We start from the raw sequence: 17,326 nt of genomic DNA, 5'->3' as shown, positions 1-17,326 counted from the left end.
TGCTAAACTGTCTGTAGAGACTGCTAGGAACAAAATTTGCAGCTAATACACACATTTCAATTTTAAGAAAACAGTAGGACTTATGGACTCAGAAGACAGTTTTTTTTAACACCCAGATAAGATACTTCAAGGGTGAATATAAAAACTGAATATAGATCCTTTAAAGATAGAGCTTGATTTCTCCATTGTAATAGATCAGTCTTCTAAACTTCTCAACATCTAAGTATTTTAATGTCCTTTATATTTAAGTTGAGTTAAAGCCTACATCTCTAATGATGTAATGATGACAATATGAAAAACTAATAGTAATTTCTATTAGATTAAGAATTACCTTAGTATTGCATCATAACATACTGAGAAAATGTAATAAGTCCAGTTAAACAGAAACATTGATGCTAATTAGAAACAGGATCTCCCAAAAATAAACTACAACTTTAGTATTTCAGGCATCATCCAATCCTAAGGGAAACATGACATTTAATAAAATCAGAAAAAAAGAAGCTATCACTAAGACATGAAAAGTTCAGAAAACTCTTCTGAAATGAAAAACTGCATTTAGTTAGTTCATGGGTGTATCAGGGCAGGTGAGAGGAAAATGCAGTATATGGTTAACATAGCAAACAAATCCTTTTCTAGGCATTTGTGGGTTTGTACCTCCAATTTTCACTTCAGAAGAGAACCAGTTACAACCATCTTATTACTTGCCTTATTTTTCTTAGCAGAGTCTGAAAAGGTCTGAAGAGTTCAGACATATCTTCTGGTTTATGGTCCAAGTTTAAGGGTCCCTCAGAGTAGACGACAAGGCCACTGTTGTTCAAAGAAATCCACAAGCACACACAAAAATGAAAATTTCATTACAGAGAGCAACTACTGAATAAGGAGTCAGAAAAGCAACTGTTTAGAAACATCAGACCTACACCCAAGTTTCCTCCTGTTACCTTATTTTTGTCTTATTCACCCACAGTTAGAATTAAAGTGACAGGAAAAAGATCCTCTGCCCCTGTCCACCACTCCTAAAGCACGGGAGAACAAGCAATGGAACCATAAGAGGAAGAACATACATTTACTTCATCACTGTGGCTGACCCATTAAAACAAACAAACAAACAAAAAAAATGAATATCAAGTAAGCTGGAAAAAGTCCACTGTCTTGAGAGAGACTGCAAATGGCTTTTTATTTCCAGTCTAAATAATTTCTAGGTAAGGCAGTTGACTTGAGCTCCTATTTTTCCATCTCCAAAATAAATACAACCTGGTGTTAACATGTGGTAGAGAAGAAAACACGTTTGCTAAAACACATAAAAGTTGTTTGGTTTTTTTTTTGTTTGTTTGTTTTTGTTTTTTTAAATAATACCACACTTATAAATCAACTCAGCACTTGTAGAAATTTTCCTGGAAAAAGGTTAGTTCGTGATCCTAGAAGCCTTCATGTACTTCACTACAGATATCTCAACAGTCCCTCTAGACCAAGTAACTACTGTCCAAACCTCTCCATGTGTCAGGGATTAAACAACATTCACCTTCTTCACCATTATCTGATGCATCACACTGCACAGTTAGAGTGGCTTCCACCCACATCAGGCACCATTCTGTTAATCCTCTGCCCACTGCAAAAATAATGTGTTTCTCAAAGGCAAATGGATCATGTGTTCTCACACTTGAAATTACATCTTTTAGCCAGATCTTTATCACCTGCCTGCCCTTACCTTGAGTAACTGAGAGCTGCCTGTATCTCAAAGCTATGTTCCTCTTCTTACACTCAAATTACACGTTGCTTCAGAGCATTGTAGCTACTCTGCATCCAAATCATCCAGAGTAATGGGAACCCTTGGCTGACAAGACTGTTGATGGCTTTTGCTCACCAGCCGTTCACTAGTAAGCACCCTGCATGACCACCAAAGGCTCTCCCAGACAGCAGCAAAGCTGAGTATTCCAAGTTACATGAATCCCACTGAAGTATTAAAAATAAAAAAAAAGGACCACTTACACTCTGTTTACCATCTGGGAAATACTGCTCTTTTTCATAGAATCATAGAATCCTAGGGGTTGGAAGGGACCTCGAAAGATCATCTAGTCCAACCCCCCCGCCAGAGCAGGGTCACCCAGAGCACATCACACAGGAAGGCGTCCAGGCGGGTTTTGAATGTCTCCAGTGAAGAAGACTCCACAACCTCTCTGGGCAGCCTGTTCCAGTGCTCTGTCACTCTCACAGTAAAAAAATGTTTTCTGATATTCACCTTAAACCTCCTATGCTCCAATTTGTATCCATTACCCCTTGTCCTATCACTGGTCATCACTGAAAAAAACTTAACTCCATCTTCTTGACACTCACCCTTTACGTATTTGTAAACATTGATGAGGTCACCCCTCAGTCTCCTTTTCTCCAAGCTAAAGACACCCAGCTCTCTCAGCCTTTCCTCATAAGGGAGATGCTCCACTCCCTTCATCATCTTTGTGGCTCTGCGCTGGACTCTTTCCAGCAGTTCCCTGTCCTTCCTGAACTGAGGGGCCCAGAACTGTTTATAAACCCAGAGTCTGGTTCATGCCTACTACCAGGACAGTACTGTTGTCTCCTATCAGGTTGGAAGATGCCCATCAGAAAGTTCAGAATTCTCAAGACAACTGAGGGTCCAAGAAATCTGACTACTAAATTTGATCAACACTGCCTTGGAGACTGGGGTTTTCAGAGCAGGAGCAGAGAAAGGGGAGAAGTGGAGAGAAAGAAAAACTTGCATCTTATCTTTTTTTTTGTGGCTTAAGACAAATTATCCTGTTACCAAGACCACATACTTTTATTTTTCTTAAGCCTTCTGAGCTTCAACAAGCAGGTTGCCACGAAGCAAATTTGTTATTGCTGACTCACATACTAATATTCTGCCTTAAAAAGTGTTACTTCCTTCCTCTCACCAAACTGGTAACTGATGAAAAATCACTGTTCTCTTAGCAATTTTCAGGTACAGTTCACTTCCCATAGAGCTTAACTTGTAGAATATATTTAAAAATAAAAGAGGGATAGAGAGCTACAGGAAAAGAGTATGGAACGGCCTGTGACCTTTGAAAGAGTTCTGAACCAAAGTCTAAATATAGTTGTAACATGGAAAGAATTAAAAACTGAAAAAATGTGTGTCTTAAAATGACCTACTAGGTTCAAAGTTCACTAACACCTGCTAAGACACTGTAACACCCTATAATGTGCCCAGTAAACTAAAGTCTGAAAGGAAACCTTAGACAAAAAGTACTCTGAAGAGTATTCCTTAAGACTTTGCTATTAGAAGTCTGAGGAGATTCAGCACTTCTTGTTCCAGACCCAACCTTCTCCTTAAGACACAAAAGAGGAACAGCAACTTAAGAGCTGCGCCTGTTGTGTGTTTCACGGCTTCTCCTTTCACAGTCTAAATAAAAGGCTTGCATTTTTTCCAGACAACACTGTATCTGGATAGTGTAGTTTTTCTGGGGAACTTCACATGTCAGTGCCTTATTTTTAAACCACCAAATACTCTGGAGCAGTTAATTTTTTTTCTCTTCTCCTTCTCCATCCTTCATAATTTGGCATTGATATGGCTTGTTTTCCTGAGAGCCCTTGGCTTTCCAGTTAGTAATGATTTATTCTTCTTCATTGTGTCTTCTAGAAGCTTCAAACTGAGTTATCATATTCCTGTTGTCTTTTGATAATCAGATTATTGCTGTTATTAATTTTAGAATGACAGTTACAGACAATATCCTATTTAACAGGAACAATGGGCCACAGGGATTTCCTGAGGAGAAGTGTATTACACTCAGAAATTGAGGTTTCTTATTTCCCCCAATTATAGTACATATATTAGCTAACTTTAAAACATTCACAATCGTAAAATAATAAAAATATGCTGGCTTTACTCCAGATAAACTGTTGTCTTATTAAATCCTGAAGACTCATTAGGAAAAGTGCATCTGATTTGTTTAATATTGCAAAAACTGCATGAAGCAAAAATGCCTGCTTTAATTCAGTTGTCTTGAGTGGTTAATACACAGTACACACCTATACATAAGTTATACATGTTACTACTTCTCCTTGAAAAAGATTTAAGCCTAACTCCATGGTTACAATACAGTTTTTCATTACAATTCCTTTTGAACCTAGAGTCATTAAGAAGAATATACAATTAGCATTGAAAATTATTTTCAAGGCGTGTATCCTTAGGTTCCTTAAGTCATATTGTTTTTGAGACACACAAAAAAACTGTATTCAAAAAGTATTTCTGACACTCTACAGATTGATGTTCTTAATTAATTTATTTATTTATGGAGGTTGACTGATCAATGGTTCCATATTTAGAGCTCTACCTTTTCTTTTTTTCTCTTAAAATTACACATGAAACTGGTAATGATAAAAAAAACCTCTCAACACAAACCAAAACATACTCCTCTTAAAAAAAATAAAAATAAAGAAAGTACAAGCAAACTGATGTGAAAGAAAATTTGCTGAAATTTGGAAGAAAGCTTTTGAAATCTTCAGTATTTTTTCAGAGGCAGAGTGGAGAGTAGTTTAAAAAAATTACTTACCATACAATGGCTAATCTTGGAATTGTAAACATTAAAGCCGGTTCATAGTCATCTATCATATCTTGAGTGAGGTATCCAAGCCTTAAGGCTCTAAGCAGAAGAATAAAATTATTTAGTAAGAGATCAAACTCGAGAAGAATATATTTCAATAGGAAAAAATAGGAAAAAGCTGTTCCAAGCCAAACCAAATTAGTATTTAACTCATGGACTATTTTGGTACAATCTGAAACACTATGCATATAACTGACTGCTGTAGTCTCTGCTTTAAAAAATATTAATCAAAATAATTTTTGTGCCACTATGTCCAGCTTCAAGTTGTTAACTGAAAACACCGGTGGATTAAGAGTTTTTCAAGTAAAAGAAAAGCACATTTTTAAGGTAACAGAGGAAAACTATTTGGTTTCATTTTCAAATAAAATTTTCTAAAATCTTCTAGGTCAACCCCCTTCAAAGAAAGAAAACAAACTGAAAGAAACAACCCAGTTTTATACAGCAGATATTACTGACATAATGTTGACATAATATTGACTTATCTGAAGATGTACTATTTGGAGGACACTTCCTCTAATTATTCAAATATCTTTAGCCCCTTTTAGACTACAACTTGGTTTGCTTAGGCTTTTCACTTGGCTATATTTTCCAAGCTTCTTCATAACTTTATTTCCTCCTAAGTTTTTTAACTTCTTCAAACTCAGATTCTCCAATTTGTCCACATCAGTGCATGAGATAACACTCAAAAACTGCACACTAGTCCTGCTGAGATCTGACTGGTCCTGAAAAGAATGTAAGTAACTTTTTCTTATTCCTTGTCAGTACTTGTCCTGCCATTACTGCTGTCCGTGGACAGCAAAACCACCACAAAGCAAGCACTGCTTTGTACTAACAGTAGGATGAACTCATCAGTGTGTGGCCCACTCTCACTCCCTCCTCTTTCCACTGCCAGATTATCCAAAGCTGCAAATGACAAAGCTGCTTATGAATCTCTAGGCTGTTTTTTCTTTAACATGATCTCTTCTACATACAGAGTCAAGCTCCAGTCCTATTAAGATTTTAAAGAGTCTTTCCAAGTTCTTTATCATGATCACTAGAGGTTCACAGCTGATTTGAATCATCTATATGTATTCTTGCATGAAATGTCATTAAGTCTTGATGCCTGAAACAGATGTAGCTACTTAAAGTGCTCAGTACTTATTTACACATCTACTGCTAGGCACACCAACAATATTGTTATTGTTGGATCATTAACATTTGGGTGGGGTTTTTTTGTCTAGAAAGCAAAGTAGCATAGGCCTGTGCCTGGCAAGCATGTTTAACGTTTTTTAACTTTGTACATGGATACTCACGGGAAAAGCAAAATACCTGGTGTTTCATGATACTTGTTAAAGACTACAATTAAAGCATTTCTACAAAAGCTCAGACTGAAAGTAAGCACAGGAAAGAAATTCTAGTACTTAACTAAAATGCTTACCTCTCCACAGTTTCACAGAAAAGTACGATTACCTCTTGCTGCACGTAATATTCTTTCGGAGACTTCACAGGTACCATGGCTGACACGTAACTACAGAGATTATAAAATATTACTGGTTTACACTCTTTAACAGATCAGATAATAAATAAAAACAAACCTAGGATAAATAATTTTAGAAACATAACCCTTCCTGTACCATTTTGTATTTATTTTGACAGTCGTCAATAAACAAATTGTCCACTATAAGAATCTGTGAGAAATGCAGCTGATTGCAGATTGGAGGCAGAGGAACTCAGTAGTTCCTAAGTACAATTAGACATATTTAGCAACCAGAACTCCACATTGTGTGGCACAGGGAGATAGGTCCTAGAAGGATCTTTACTGCTGCATCCTGAAGATAGCAAAGGCTATTCTGCATTTCCTTAAGAGAAAAAAACAACTGACTAAAATGCACTTTTTATCTAGAAAGGTTCTACCTGAAATTGTATAGGTGAAATTCAGCTGGGCAGCAGAGACAATTTAGGAGACTTAAAAATTGGCCTAGTTTCTAGGTGGAATTACACACAAAAGCACTAATTCACAAGGCAAGAAAGGTCAGTAAAAGTGGTTTCTTGCCACCTTATTACTTAATCAGTCATTTGTAGACTACAGGTAACACAGGATGGGACAAAGTTCTTTGCAAAACAATGGCACTGGAAAATGTTGCACATAGAGTTGCTATGGACAGGTCGGAAAACGTGCACAGGTACTATCAAGAACTAGCTACTGACTGACACTGGTGTCTCCACTCAAAGCCACAGGTAAAAATGTTTTTAGCCAATGTTTTCAGTTAAAACCTTCTTCAATATAACAGTAAAATCCTGGGTTTTTGAAACCTGAGTTTTTGCTTACCTGAGTAAAATAGTAAGAGCATATGGATACTGAGGAAGGGCAAACAGTAATGGGAGACAAGACAGTCTGTGGATTATTCCCAAGAAAAAATTAACACTATTAAATTCTAAGAAACTTGTTCTGTTAGAGGTAGGAATTACTTTATTATATTGGATCTATAGATAACCTTTTCCTGCATCCTGTCTGTAACTATGTCCAGCACCACAAACATACAACAGATATGCAGAAATCTGGCTTAAATTCTGAAGCACAACACAAGAGTCTATCAATGTGACCTTTGATGCAATAAGCAGTTACTTTTCTCACCCCAGCAGTTATTTTTATTTTTCCTATAAACCTCCAAGCCATTTTTCAATCATAAGATTTTAAACCAGTGAGTTCCTGCAGTTAATTATGGCTTGTGTAAAAGCATTTCCTTAATCAGATTTCAATTTGCTTTCTTGAATTCACTGGGTGCATCTTGCTTTTAACTCTGAGCCCAAGAGAACAAAACATCATAATCTCTGGACTATTTGTTATCATATTTTTTTTAATGTCTCTTCTTTGTCGCCTTTCCTCTGACAAAGAAAACATTAAGAGAAGAGATTTATGGCTTCCTTTTGTGTCTTGGAAAAACTTTTTCAAATGCCATATGCCAGTATGCAAATGGAAGATTATAGTTCAGTTGCCTGCTAAAAAGCTATTTCATTTTCTTTTCATTATTGCTACACTAGAAGGGAACAAAATCTAACAATACAACAAATTACTGGAGGATTCAAATACCATGATAAAAAAATGACATACTTTTTTCCACAAAAAGAAAACAGAACAAAATGGCCAACTTCCAAAAACCAACAAGCCACACAACAGCTGTCGTAGCTAAACCAATACTCCCAATGCTTTTCCTTTAGATCTTTTACCTTAATTCAAATTCAGCAAAAAGGACATCAAAATGCTTGAGTGAATCTTTCATTTTTTCTGTGTAGAGGTTCAAATCCCTTAAGGCCTGGTCACGAATGATATTTCTAACTTCTTCTAGGCTTCGGGTCAGATCCTTGGCCAGCGGCCTCATGGCCATACTCTCAATTTCACGATTCATAATAATTGAACCAGCAGCCAAACACTATGAAATAAATTGAAAGAAAATATTAATTTTTACAATGCTACTTTTATGTGTAAAAAACCCACAAGATGCCTTTGAACAAGGGCAATACTTAGCCCCAATTTGTTGGAAATTATTAAACAAGCAAAACATTTAAACCTGATATGTCTAGTCATAAACCCTCACATAAAAGGTTTGTGAGCAGCTCAGTCTGGGATAAATGAGAATGGGGGGATGAACTAAAAGAACCTTAAAAAGCTCTTAGGCAATAACTACTGGTAGGGTATATACTCTATGTACACAAGGATTGCACGCATAAGAGGGATGTGAATCCAGAGAAAGTACAATAAATGCAATGTTTGGATTCAGACTGGACTGCTTTATTCTGTAGACTACATCTATTCCTTATAAAAAGATCAGAAATTGTGCGTCCATTATGCCTTTTGCAGCGAAACTGGTCACACTGGCTGTAAGACCAGGAATCCAGCTAGACCAGTGTCCTGTCACCCAGAGAAATTGTGCATGTATTTTATAGGAAAGAACATAAAAACCTGGTCACAGAGTGATTCTTCCCTTTCAGTTTCTGACACTCCTTGCTCTAAGGTTTATACATTGACTTCCTGTAATCAGCTCATAAAGGCATTAAAAGTATATTTTCACTGTTGAACATTAATAAAACTTATTTGAAGTCTTGCTATTAAAAATAAGCCAATTAATAATTTCTGCTGCTGGCTTCATTATTTCATGGACACATTTGGAAAACAAGCACTTATACGAATAATAGTTGCTGTATTCATGGAAATACCGTATTAGCTGAAAATATACAAGGTTGTTCTAGTCTCAAAAATTCTCTTTTTTTCTTTTTTTTTTTTAATCTCCATTTGCAGCTCTGTGTCACTCCCCTCTCCCCTGCATTCTCCTGGACAGGAGGCATTTCTGTAGCTCTGTATGGGGGACTTGCAATCCCAGCTCTTGCTCAGCTGTCTGATGCACTGACCTGCGTTTTAAGGGCACTCAGAGAAGATCATGTTGTTACTTCTCGTCAGCCAAAGCAGCAATAATGGGAAAGCGTGGAAAATGCAAGTTTTACCTCTTGATAGATACTCAGTCTGAGAACTCAGTGATTGCACTGACAAGGACACATAAGTGCATATTCATGACTGTCTGTACCATCTTCCTTACTACATGAATGTACAGGACCATGTCCACACCAGTATGAGTCAGCATTACTTCATCACACAGGTTATTTTCTCTGAAACCAACAGGTCTCTCTATGCTATTGGTTTGACTGGGAGCCAGCAAATTTGGAAACAGTAAAAAACATTATTTTTTTAACACAAACAGTGAATAAAGGGAGATTTTTTTTTTCTCCTAGAAGACACAGCTTTCTCAGTAACCCCCTGAAACGTTTCCTGTCTGTTTATGGCTGTAGTAGCAGTTTGTTAGCCCCTTAGACTAAGAAAGGATGCTGGGATTCACAGGGATTAATTATGGATGGTTGCAGAAAGAATTACCCCATCTTCTCCTACCTAACTACTGAGGAAGCACCAGAGAGCACGGTGTCACCTGGATGATGGCGGTGACAGTCATATGATAATGAGAAGAAAAAACTCCTGCTGTTTTTGCTGAGGACAGGATTATAAAGCACTGACAAACCAAATTGATTTTGTAAACTCTACACGGGACTCCCCTGACTCAGAGGAGCCTGCAATTAACAACTGTCAGAGTTTCAGAAACAGAACATATGGAGGTGTTTTGGATTGAACAAGATGGAAACTATTGATGGAGAGCATGAACTCTAAAAAGAAAGGAGGAACTGATGGAGAAAAGAGTGGTGAATAACAGGAGTTAAAGGATTGCTTCAAAGACAAAAGAGGCAAAGCTGAAAACTACACAATATGCTGCCATGCAGTGGGATGTCTAGAGTATTTCCCACTCCTGCCCCCTGCCTTCAGGAAATCCAGGGTGCTTAATGTCACCCCCAAGACAGTAGACCTGAAGACATGTTTATCACTAAAGATGCCACAATGATTTTATCATTTTGTTTAGCCAACAGGCATTAGTAGTCATGAATAAGTATCTTGCATATCACATCCTTTTATTCTGACACTTAATGTTTCTCTTGGTTTTTCTGATACTTAATGCCCCCCTGGTTAAAATAATTAAAGCTTATCACTACAAAACCCTCTAGTTCCTACAGGCTGCTGCAGAAGCAGGTCTCTGAGATAAACCAGGCAAAAGAAGAAAAGTGGACTTCAATGTTTTGCACAGAAACCATTCTATTTTTAGCATACACACAAAAGAGCTGAACTATGTGCAACAAATGACAGCTCAAAAAAGTTATGTATATTTAATATGAGTTCTAGCACAACATAGCCATTAAAATGACAGCAGGCATTTAAATTTCTTGGAGATAAGCTTTTCTCCTGATAAAATTCCCTTACATATCTTTATTTCTTTCTAAGATTTTCAAAGCATGAGATGCAAGATGGCTCATCAGGATAAAAAAAAAACTAATCAAGAATATTAATCAGATGGTAAGTCACAAAAGAATAGTGTTTAAGAGGTGGTCATAATGACAGCAGACAATTCTGAAAATAAACCAGTATGTTATCAGCCCAACCAATACCATAACAATAGCTAAGGAATCCCCTTCACTTAGCATCCAGAGCAAGTTCTCAAAAATGCTTACATTGCTCTGTAATTATACACACCATTTTCAGAAAAGTCTTATGATGTACTTTAAACTACTGGCTGTATGCCATTAAAAAAGTTGTCCATTCACCCTAAGTAACACAAACATGAGAGACTTACTTCTGCTCCAAACCAAAGCTGTCCTGCAAGGTTGTCATGGCGTATTTCCTCTGGAAACTTAACACAAAAGTCTCGGTTGGCCCGTTCATGGGGAATGCACTCATCCATTATTTGATTTATGATGTTCAAAACATTATCCTGAAGCAAAATAGAGGATAGCATGTATACTGTTCCCACAGATATCTCATAATTATTTTTTCTAACTTTGGTTTGTGAAATATCAACTAATTAAGATAGAAAAACACAGTATTTAACTTTTATGGTCATCTCACAGACAGAGAACACACAGAGGAGGGTGTTGCAGAGAAAGAAGAGTGGCAAACATCACTTTTTCTAGTTTTCCAAGACACTGTTTCTCCACTGCATTTTACTTGGACTGCTTTAGTGTGGCTTCTGATAAGGAGGCATGATTTAAAGAGCTTGTTACCTCCAGCTATCTGTAATAGATCAGTAATTAAACTAGAAATAAATTAGACTTCTCTCATTTCCTCTCACCAGCCCCAATGATACGCACTTCATTCCTCCCCAAAAGAAAGCCTGACGTAGTACCCTGGAGACATCAGCAATTGAGTTATATTGGGAACACTGGGGTTGAAGAGACTTAAATGCATCCTGGGAACAGAAAGCAGATAGTTCCTGTACTTGAGTGCCCAGTGGGCAAGGGCTGGCACACCTGCCTGTCAGGACACTTCCTAGACATCCAAGCAAGGTAAGGGGACACCACACAAATTAGAGAGTCTTAATGACTACTCTGATCTATGTCTATACCAGGACAAAGATCAAAGACCTATAAACCAGCTTCTTGATATGCAGTAAATAATCTCTATTCATTTATGAATAATTTTCACATACCCCTGCTGGGAACTGCATGGAATTTGATTAACATAATAAAGGTAGAGTCAGAGCATGAAAGAGGCTGAGTGCTTTCATTAAAGATGTTTTGTCTGACTCGTGCTTCTTCCACTATTTACAGAATTCATGTTCTATTTAAAATATTATTCAAAGAAATAAAACCAAATTTGTCTGTACAGAACTGTTTAACAGTTAAAGACAGAACTGCTGTAAGTCTTCACTTTACTGTTGTATTGTGCCCTACATTTAAAAAATAGAGAAGTGCCCCTGTAGTATGTTCCCCACTGAGAAAGACAAGACCTACTTTAGGTACAAAATTTTCACATTTTTTGTAATTTCAGTGCAAAATGCTGGAATTGCTGTTGCTACAAAATAATCTTAACATCAATGCCGTAATCACAGTTGGCTTAATCCAAAATAAATAAATACACAAACCATTGGCAATATTTAATTACATATTGGTACAAGGTACTTTATGTGCTAATAATTAAAACATTTTTACATAAATGTATTTTTTGCAGGTCTGTCATGAGGTAACATATTTCATGTCAATAAAGATGTTAAAACAAAGAAACACACCCCCATATATTTAAAACACACTGGCACAGATCATATTCAACCATCTTGTCTAGAAACTAATCTGAAAACCAACTGCTCTGTAGCTCCTCTGTGGCATCTCAACACAGACCAGGGCCAGCAGGTATGCGAAGAAAGAAGAAAACAAAGTTAGATGCATCAACATTAAAAATACTTAATTTTAGATATGCACCCTTCACTCTGCTGGGTATAACACTCTGCCAGGATTAGTCAGGCACGTGAATTCCTAGGAATCCAAATAAACGCCCATTGTAGAAACTGTAGAAAAAACAACCACATAACATTCCCCACTGTAACTACAAGGGGAACTTCAGTAAAATCCAGAAGACAGAACAGATCAAAGATGCCTATGTGCTGTTTCAGCACCAGCATCCTGAAACACTGGCTGAAGAACAAGCCAGATTGCCACCAGCTCCACTCTCCAGGACTAAGTGGAGACAGTCAAGGAATCATGTGCAAAACAGTATGACACTTCAGGGTGAGAAAAAGCAGACTGACAGCAGGGTTTCCTGCTTTCCATCCTTAATTTCTCCTACTTCTCACAGCATTATTTAGCTAGATCTAGCTAGGGAACCAAAATATTTTGGAAGTAGGTCCCACAAAGAAACCAACTCCTAAATCACTTCCCACCCAAAGTTAAAGACCAAAGAATAACACTGCATTTAAACATTTGAACTGTAGAGGGGCACAGGTCACTGATGGTGTATTTTAAATCAGTTATTACTGAACTATTTTGAGACTAGGTGCTTTGCCTATAGCTCCCACTTTACCACCAGGGCAACAGAGGTTGGCACATTATGATAAAAAAAGTCAGATTCCTGTTTTAAGGTTTGCAAAGGTTTTTTAGCATTAGAAAGACAGGGTGCTAAAAAGTAATCCTAGTAGTTAAATTATACATAAGCTGCATGAAATACACAGAAATATTAAGGCAGGGAACTCTTGAGAAGAATTACATTTTAATCTGACTATATTGGATTTTAAATAATACAATTTCATTTTATTTTAGAACATGATATTCCAATTTATGTTACTTATCACCAAACTTTATTACGGGAAATTGGAATTTTCAGTCTCTTGCCCTTTTTTCCTAAGGAGCTACACTGAACAGGATGAGACCCATATTGAAAAACTTTCCTCCCTAATTATTTTTTTAGCTTTAATTTTCAAATGCAATCTTGTAGAATGTTCTACAGCAGCTACACGACAGATTGAATTCCCCTTTTATAATCACCTACATACACACTCAAAAATCCTGATATATCGAAGTTTTATCCAGAGTAAAGCAACACCATCATATCTAGCTAAGCAACTGTTATGTATTTTCATTCTGTTTTTCTAATAATTTTTGCTGTTAAAATACGACTAAGATTCTGCCTAAATCATCTCAGGAGATTATTGTTATAAACATCTATAAACATCATGAAATGTTGTACCTTTATGCACTTAAATCAAATATTGCAAATGAAGGCAATAGGCTATAATGAAGATAATGAAACTAATTTTTCAGTATATAATTTGTTTACCACCTAAATTACATGTAATATTCTTCCTCATTTCTTCTATATTCTTATCATCTCCGGGTGCTTCTGCTCCAGAGCAACCAAGATCTATGAACACATCTCCATCTATGCCAAACCACCTGTGTTAGTTTAAAAAAGAAAGTAATTTGCAATTCATGCAATACTAGGTAGTTAAACCATAGGTAAGTAGAATACACTTTCCAATGGAAATTAACCACAATAGCTCATTCTCTACTACTAGCAGTTGTTTGTAAAGAGTTCACAGGTTTCACATAGGCAGCTGGTCATTCTGTCGAACAGCAAAGTGAAAAAGTCAATTGAAAAGATGAGCAGCTTTTCCTGCACACTCTGTTGGTGCTACCGGAAGATTAAGGAAATAATAGTTGATGGAACTTTGCCATTTAGTGTATAAATGCTGAAAGAATTCTACAAAGCGAATTTATTTTGCCATTTCAAGATGTGCAACTTCCATAATTCTCTGATATTCTACAGGGTTTATCTTGCCCTGCTACAGAAAAAAAACCTATTTTCCGTCATTTTCCTTTGGTCTTCCATTCCTCCTTCCTATGACATCCAGAGCAGAGGAATCTAAATAGGAAATCTGGAATACTTGTTCCCATAATTATTTCGAATTTCAGCTGCTTTGAAACTGGAAGGATGCCAGCCAATTTAGACAGGCTATCCAATGCATTGTGAGCAAATTAGTCTTTTATTTAAAAGAGCTTCAAGAAACATTCAATTTAGTTAATTACAGCATTCTGATTTGTAAGCTAAGAACAAATGGGTTGAAATACATGGTAGCATGGAGGTTTTGCTCTAATTTAAGCAAGAGAAATCAATTCGTTTGAATGGAAATAATAAATCTTTCACCTGATCCATCTTTCTATGTAAAAGCCTCCAGATTTTAATGTACCCCTGGTGGCTTTATCTGTTATCTTTTGGTTCATATGCACACCAGGATGAGCACAGGTTTGTTTGAACTGCTCTGTTTAGGCTCTCCAGCAGCACAAGCAGCTGCTGCAGAGATTCTGCTTCGGGATTTATTCCAAGTACCTCACTTCCTGGAAAACAGCTCAGTGTTTCATGACAGAGCACTTATATTTTATTTTGGTAAGAAAGGTAGTAAGTGGCAGTGAGACAATGTATGTAGAGGACAAAAAGTTGGTTTATTTTTGGCTGAGCAGTAATTTGCCATAAACCCAATTATCTGTTTCATAAAGCTAACAGCAATTACCACATTATCTTTCTGAACAGGTACAAAAAGAAAAACAAACAACTTCATCTTATTTGTGCTCTTAAACATATGTTTAGATCAACAAAAGGTAGACTTATCTACACTTTTGTAAATCCTTAATAAAACCTATTCTTCTCTTCCATGCTATTATATTTAAGATGACCTTCTTGAAGTCTTTGGTGAGATTTCTTCTGAGGAAGATAACTTCCCATGTTCTTCAGTAACTCTTTAATATCCATTTTTTGAATAATTAGTAAAATCTAGCCAAGGCAACAGAGTCTCTGATATTAACACATGCTTAATACATGGTAATTCAGCCTCTGTTTAAATATATCCTTTACATTTTTCTTTTTCTGGTTTAATGTTAAGTTGCAGACCTCTTCCAGCATCACATTTATGACAAACAGAAGCAACTGATGAACAAAAATTAAGGCCACACATAAAGGAAGATGTTGTAATTTAAGCAATTAGCTAGCTAGTCAGGTTTTTATGGCTTATTTTAATTAACATAGGAAACTGATAATTAGGTGACGTACTCTTTGAAGTTAAGTAACAGGATTTCAAAGGACACCCAAAAGTCCTGTCTTCAGTCTCTACAGATGTCTGCTTCATCCATCAGAGATCCAAAGTCTTCCTCCAGACAGCACCAAGTTCTGCCACTGCTTTCTCTCCAACCCATCCTGCACAGATCCCAAAGGCTGAGCTTGCAGTCTCTCTTTCTTGCCTGATCAGCTATTTGACCATTTCCCACTGCCAAGTTCTAGATGCTCCACTTTTTTCTGTGGATGAACTCTGAGCAGTAGCTCCTAGTTTAACGTGGCCCACTTCAGAGCGGCACCATCATGAATTAAAGGCAACTTGGATCTCTAGCAATTTAAATGCTATATTGCCCCAACCCAGCAACAATGGTTGTTGCAGTTTGTGTTGAACTGTCATTATCAAAGCTTCTCTCTTCCTGAACTGACTTGCCAGTGTACCCTCATGAGGGCAATAAACACTTCAAACATCACAGATTTCTTAATGGAAATTTTGATCTTACTGTCTGCATATATTCAAAATTAATTATGCATACACAGAATAATTACATCTCCCAAGTCAAGTGATCTTTACATATGAAGTGGTGAACACTGCCACACCAATTTTCAATCAAAAGAGGTTACAGATACTTTGAGAACATCTTCCAATAAAAACGGTTCTTCAGCACAGATGTAGTATATATTTACTGGTTAAAATGACATTTTTCACTAAGCTACTAGACACTCCTTTGACAAATTATATTTAAATTTAACATCTATCTGTTCTGAGTGTCTCTGTCTCTAACAGAAAGATCTACTCATGGAATGCCATTTCCCTCTGTTCTTCCTACCTGCCCAAATATAGCTCTCAGTAAATAAAAGAGGAATCCCCATTTACAGTAAGTCTGTTTATAACACCAAATTGAGAGACTACATTGAGTACAGCATCCTTAAGGGCATCATCCTCTTTCTGCTGAAAAGAATGTTTTCAAATCTCCAAAATCTAAGTGTTCGTGGTGCTACCATAAGAAAAAAAAATCTGTTTTACTCGCCCACATCAAAAAGCCATTAACTACTATTACATATGTCTATCTTTACTGAAATGAACTATACCAAAACTTGTACTGAAAGACTTATCAGTGCAGAGCTTTTCAGCCAAGCTTCCCTTTATCTATAAGACATAACTTAAGAACTTTGTCCACAGTGACAAAATATTACTAGACAAACACTGTGGATACAGACAAGCTCTTACAACAGTGTAAACATACTTAAGCCTTTGCTAGAAAGACTCTAAAATGTTTGTCTTTTTATATTAAAACATATTTTAAAATAACCCTGTAAGGAACCTGGTACACTAACATCCACTTTTACATAGTTTCATAGCAACAAAAGAGTAAGAAACATTTGCTTTGAACACTGGACTCTGCTACAATAAACATAAAATGGGTTTTCTTCTCCACCAGTACAAGGCAACTGCCTTCCGACCATTGTACAGTGACCCCAAAACTACCCTAAAATGTACTTCAAGATTTCCCAAGCACAAAAGAATTTCAGCCTGGCATGGAACTGGCAGCACCTCCTTTGTATCACCCCAAAGCTGCTTCACAGCCAAGTCCAGGAGCAGAAGGGAGGAGATGGAATCATGACTTACTGCCACTTCTGCTTGGTCTTCCCCTGCCGCAGAGTGAAAAGCATCCCGCACCCCTGACACATTCAATGCTGAGCTGGCATGGAACCAACTTTCCTCGCTATGGTTCTCTGCTGCAAATTAATTCCCTGACCTGCAGTGCACAGCACTTTCAATTCACTCTGC

General features: G+C 36.9%; 1 protein-coding gene across 5 annotated transcripts in view; it reads right to left on the bottom strand.

Annotated features, from left to right (window-relative positions):
- The window catches only part of ZFYVE28 (zinc finger FYVE-type containing 28), a 151,508-nt gene that overhangs the window by 48,766 nt on the left and 85,416 nt on the right, over window positions 1–17,326 (bottom strand). For all 5 annotated transcript variants that reach the window (XM_051619106.1, XM_051619107.1, XM_051619109.1 and 2 more), the window contains exons 3-7: window positions 10,796–10,933; window positions 7,800–8,002; window positions 6,010–6,099; window positions 4,542–4,631; window positions 706–807 (exon numbers count right to left, since the gene is read on the bottom strand). In XM_051619106.1, coding sequence (XP_051475066.1) covers window positions 706–807; window positions 4,542–4,631; window positions 6,010–6,099; window positions 7,800–8,002; window positions 10,796–10,933 — 623 coding nt within the window. The remainder of the gene's footprint in view (window positions 1–705; window positions 808–4,541; window positions 4,632–6,009; window positions 6,100–7,799; window positions 8,003–10,795; window positions 10,934–17,326) is intronic.

The sequence above is a fragment of the Apus apus genome, chromosome 4 (assembly GCF_020740795.1).
Source record: "Apus apus isolate bApuApu2 chromosome 4, bApuApu2.pri.cur, whole genome shotgun sequence".
Lineage (NCBI taxonomy): Eukaryota > Metazoa > Chordata > Aves > Apodiformes > Apodidae > Apus > Apus apus.
Note: the sequence above shows the minus strand (reverse complement) of the source record. Positions and strands in the feature narration are given on the sequence as shown.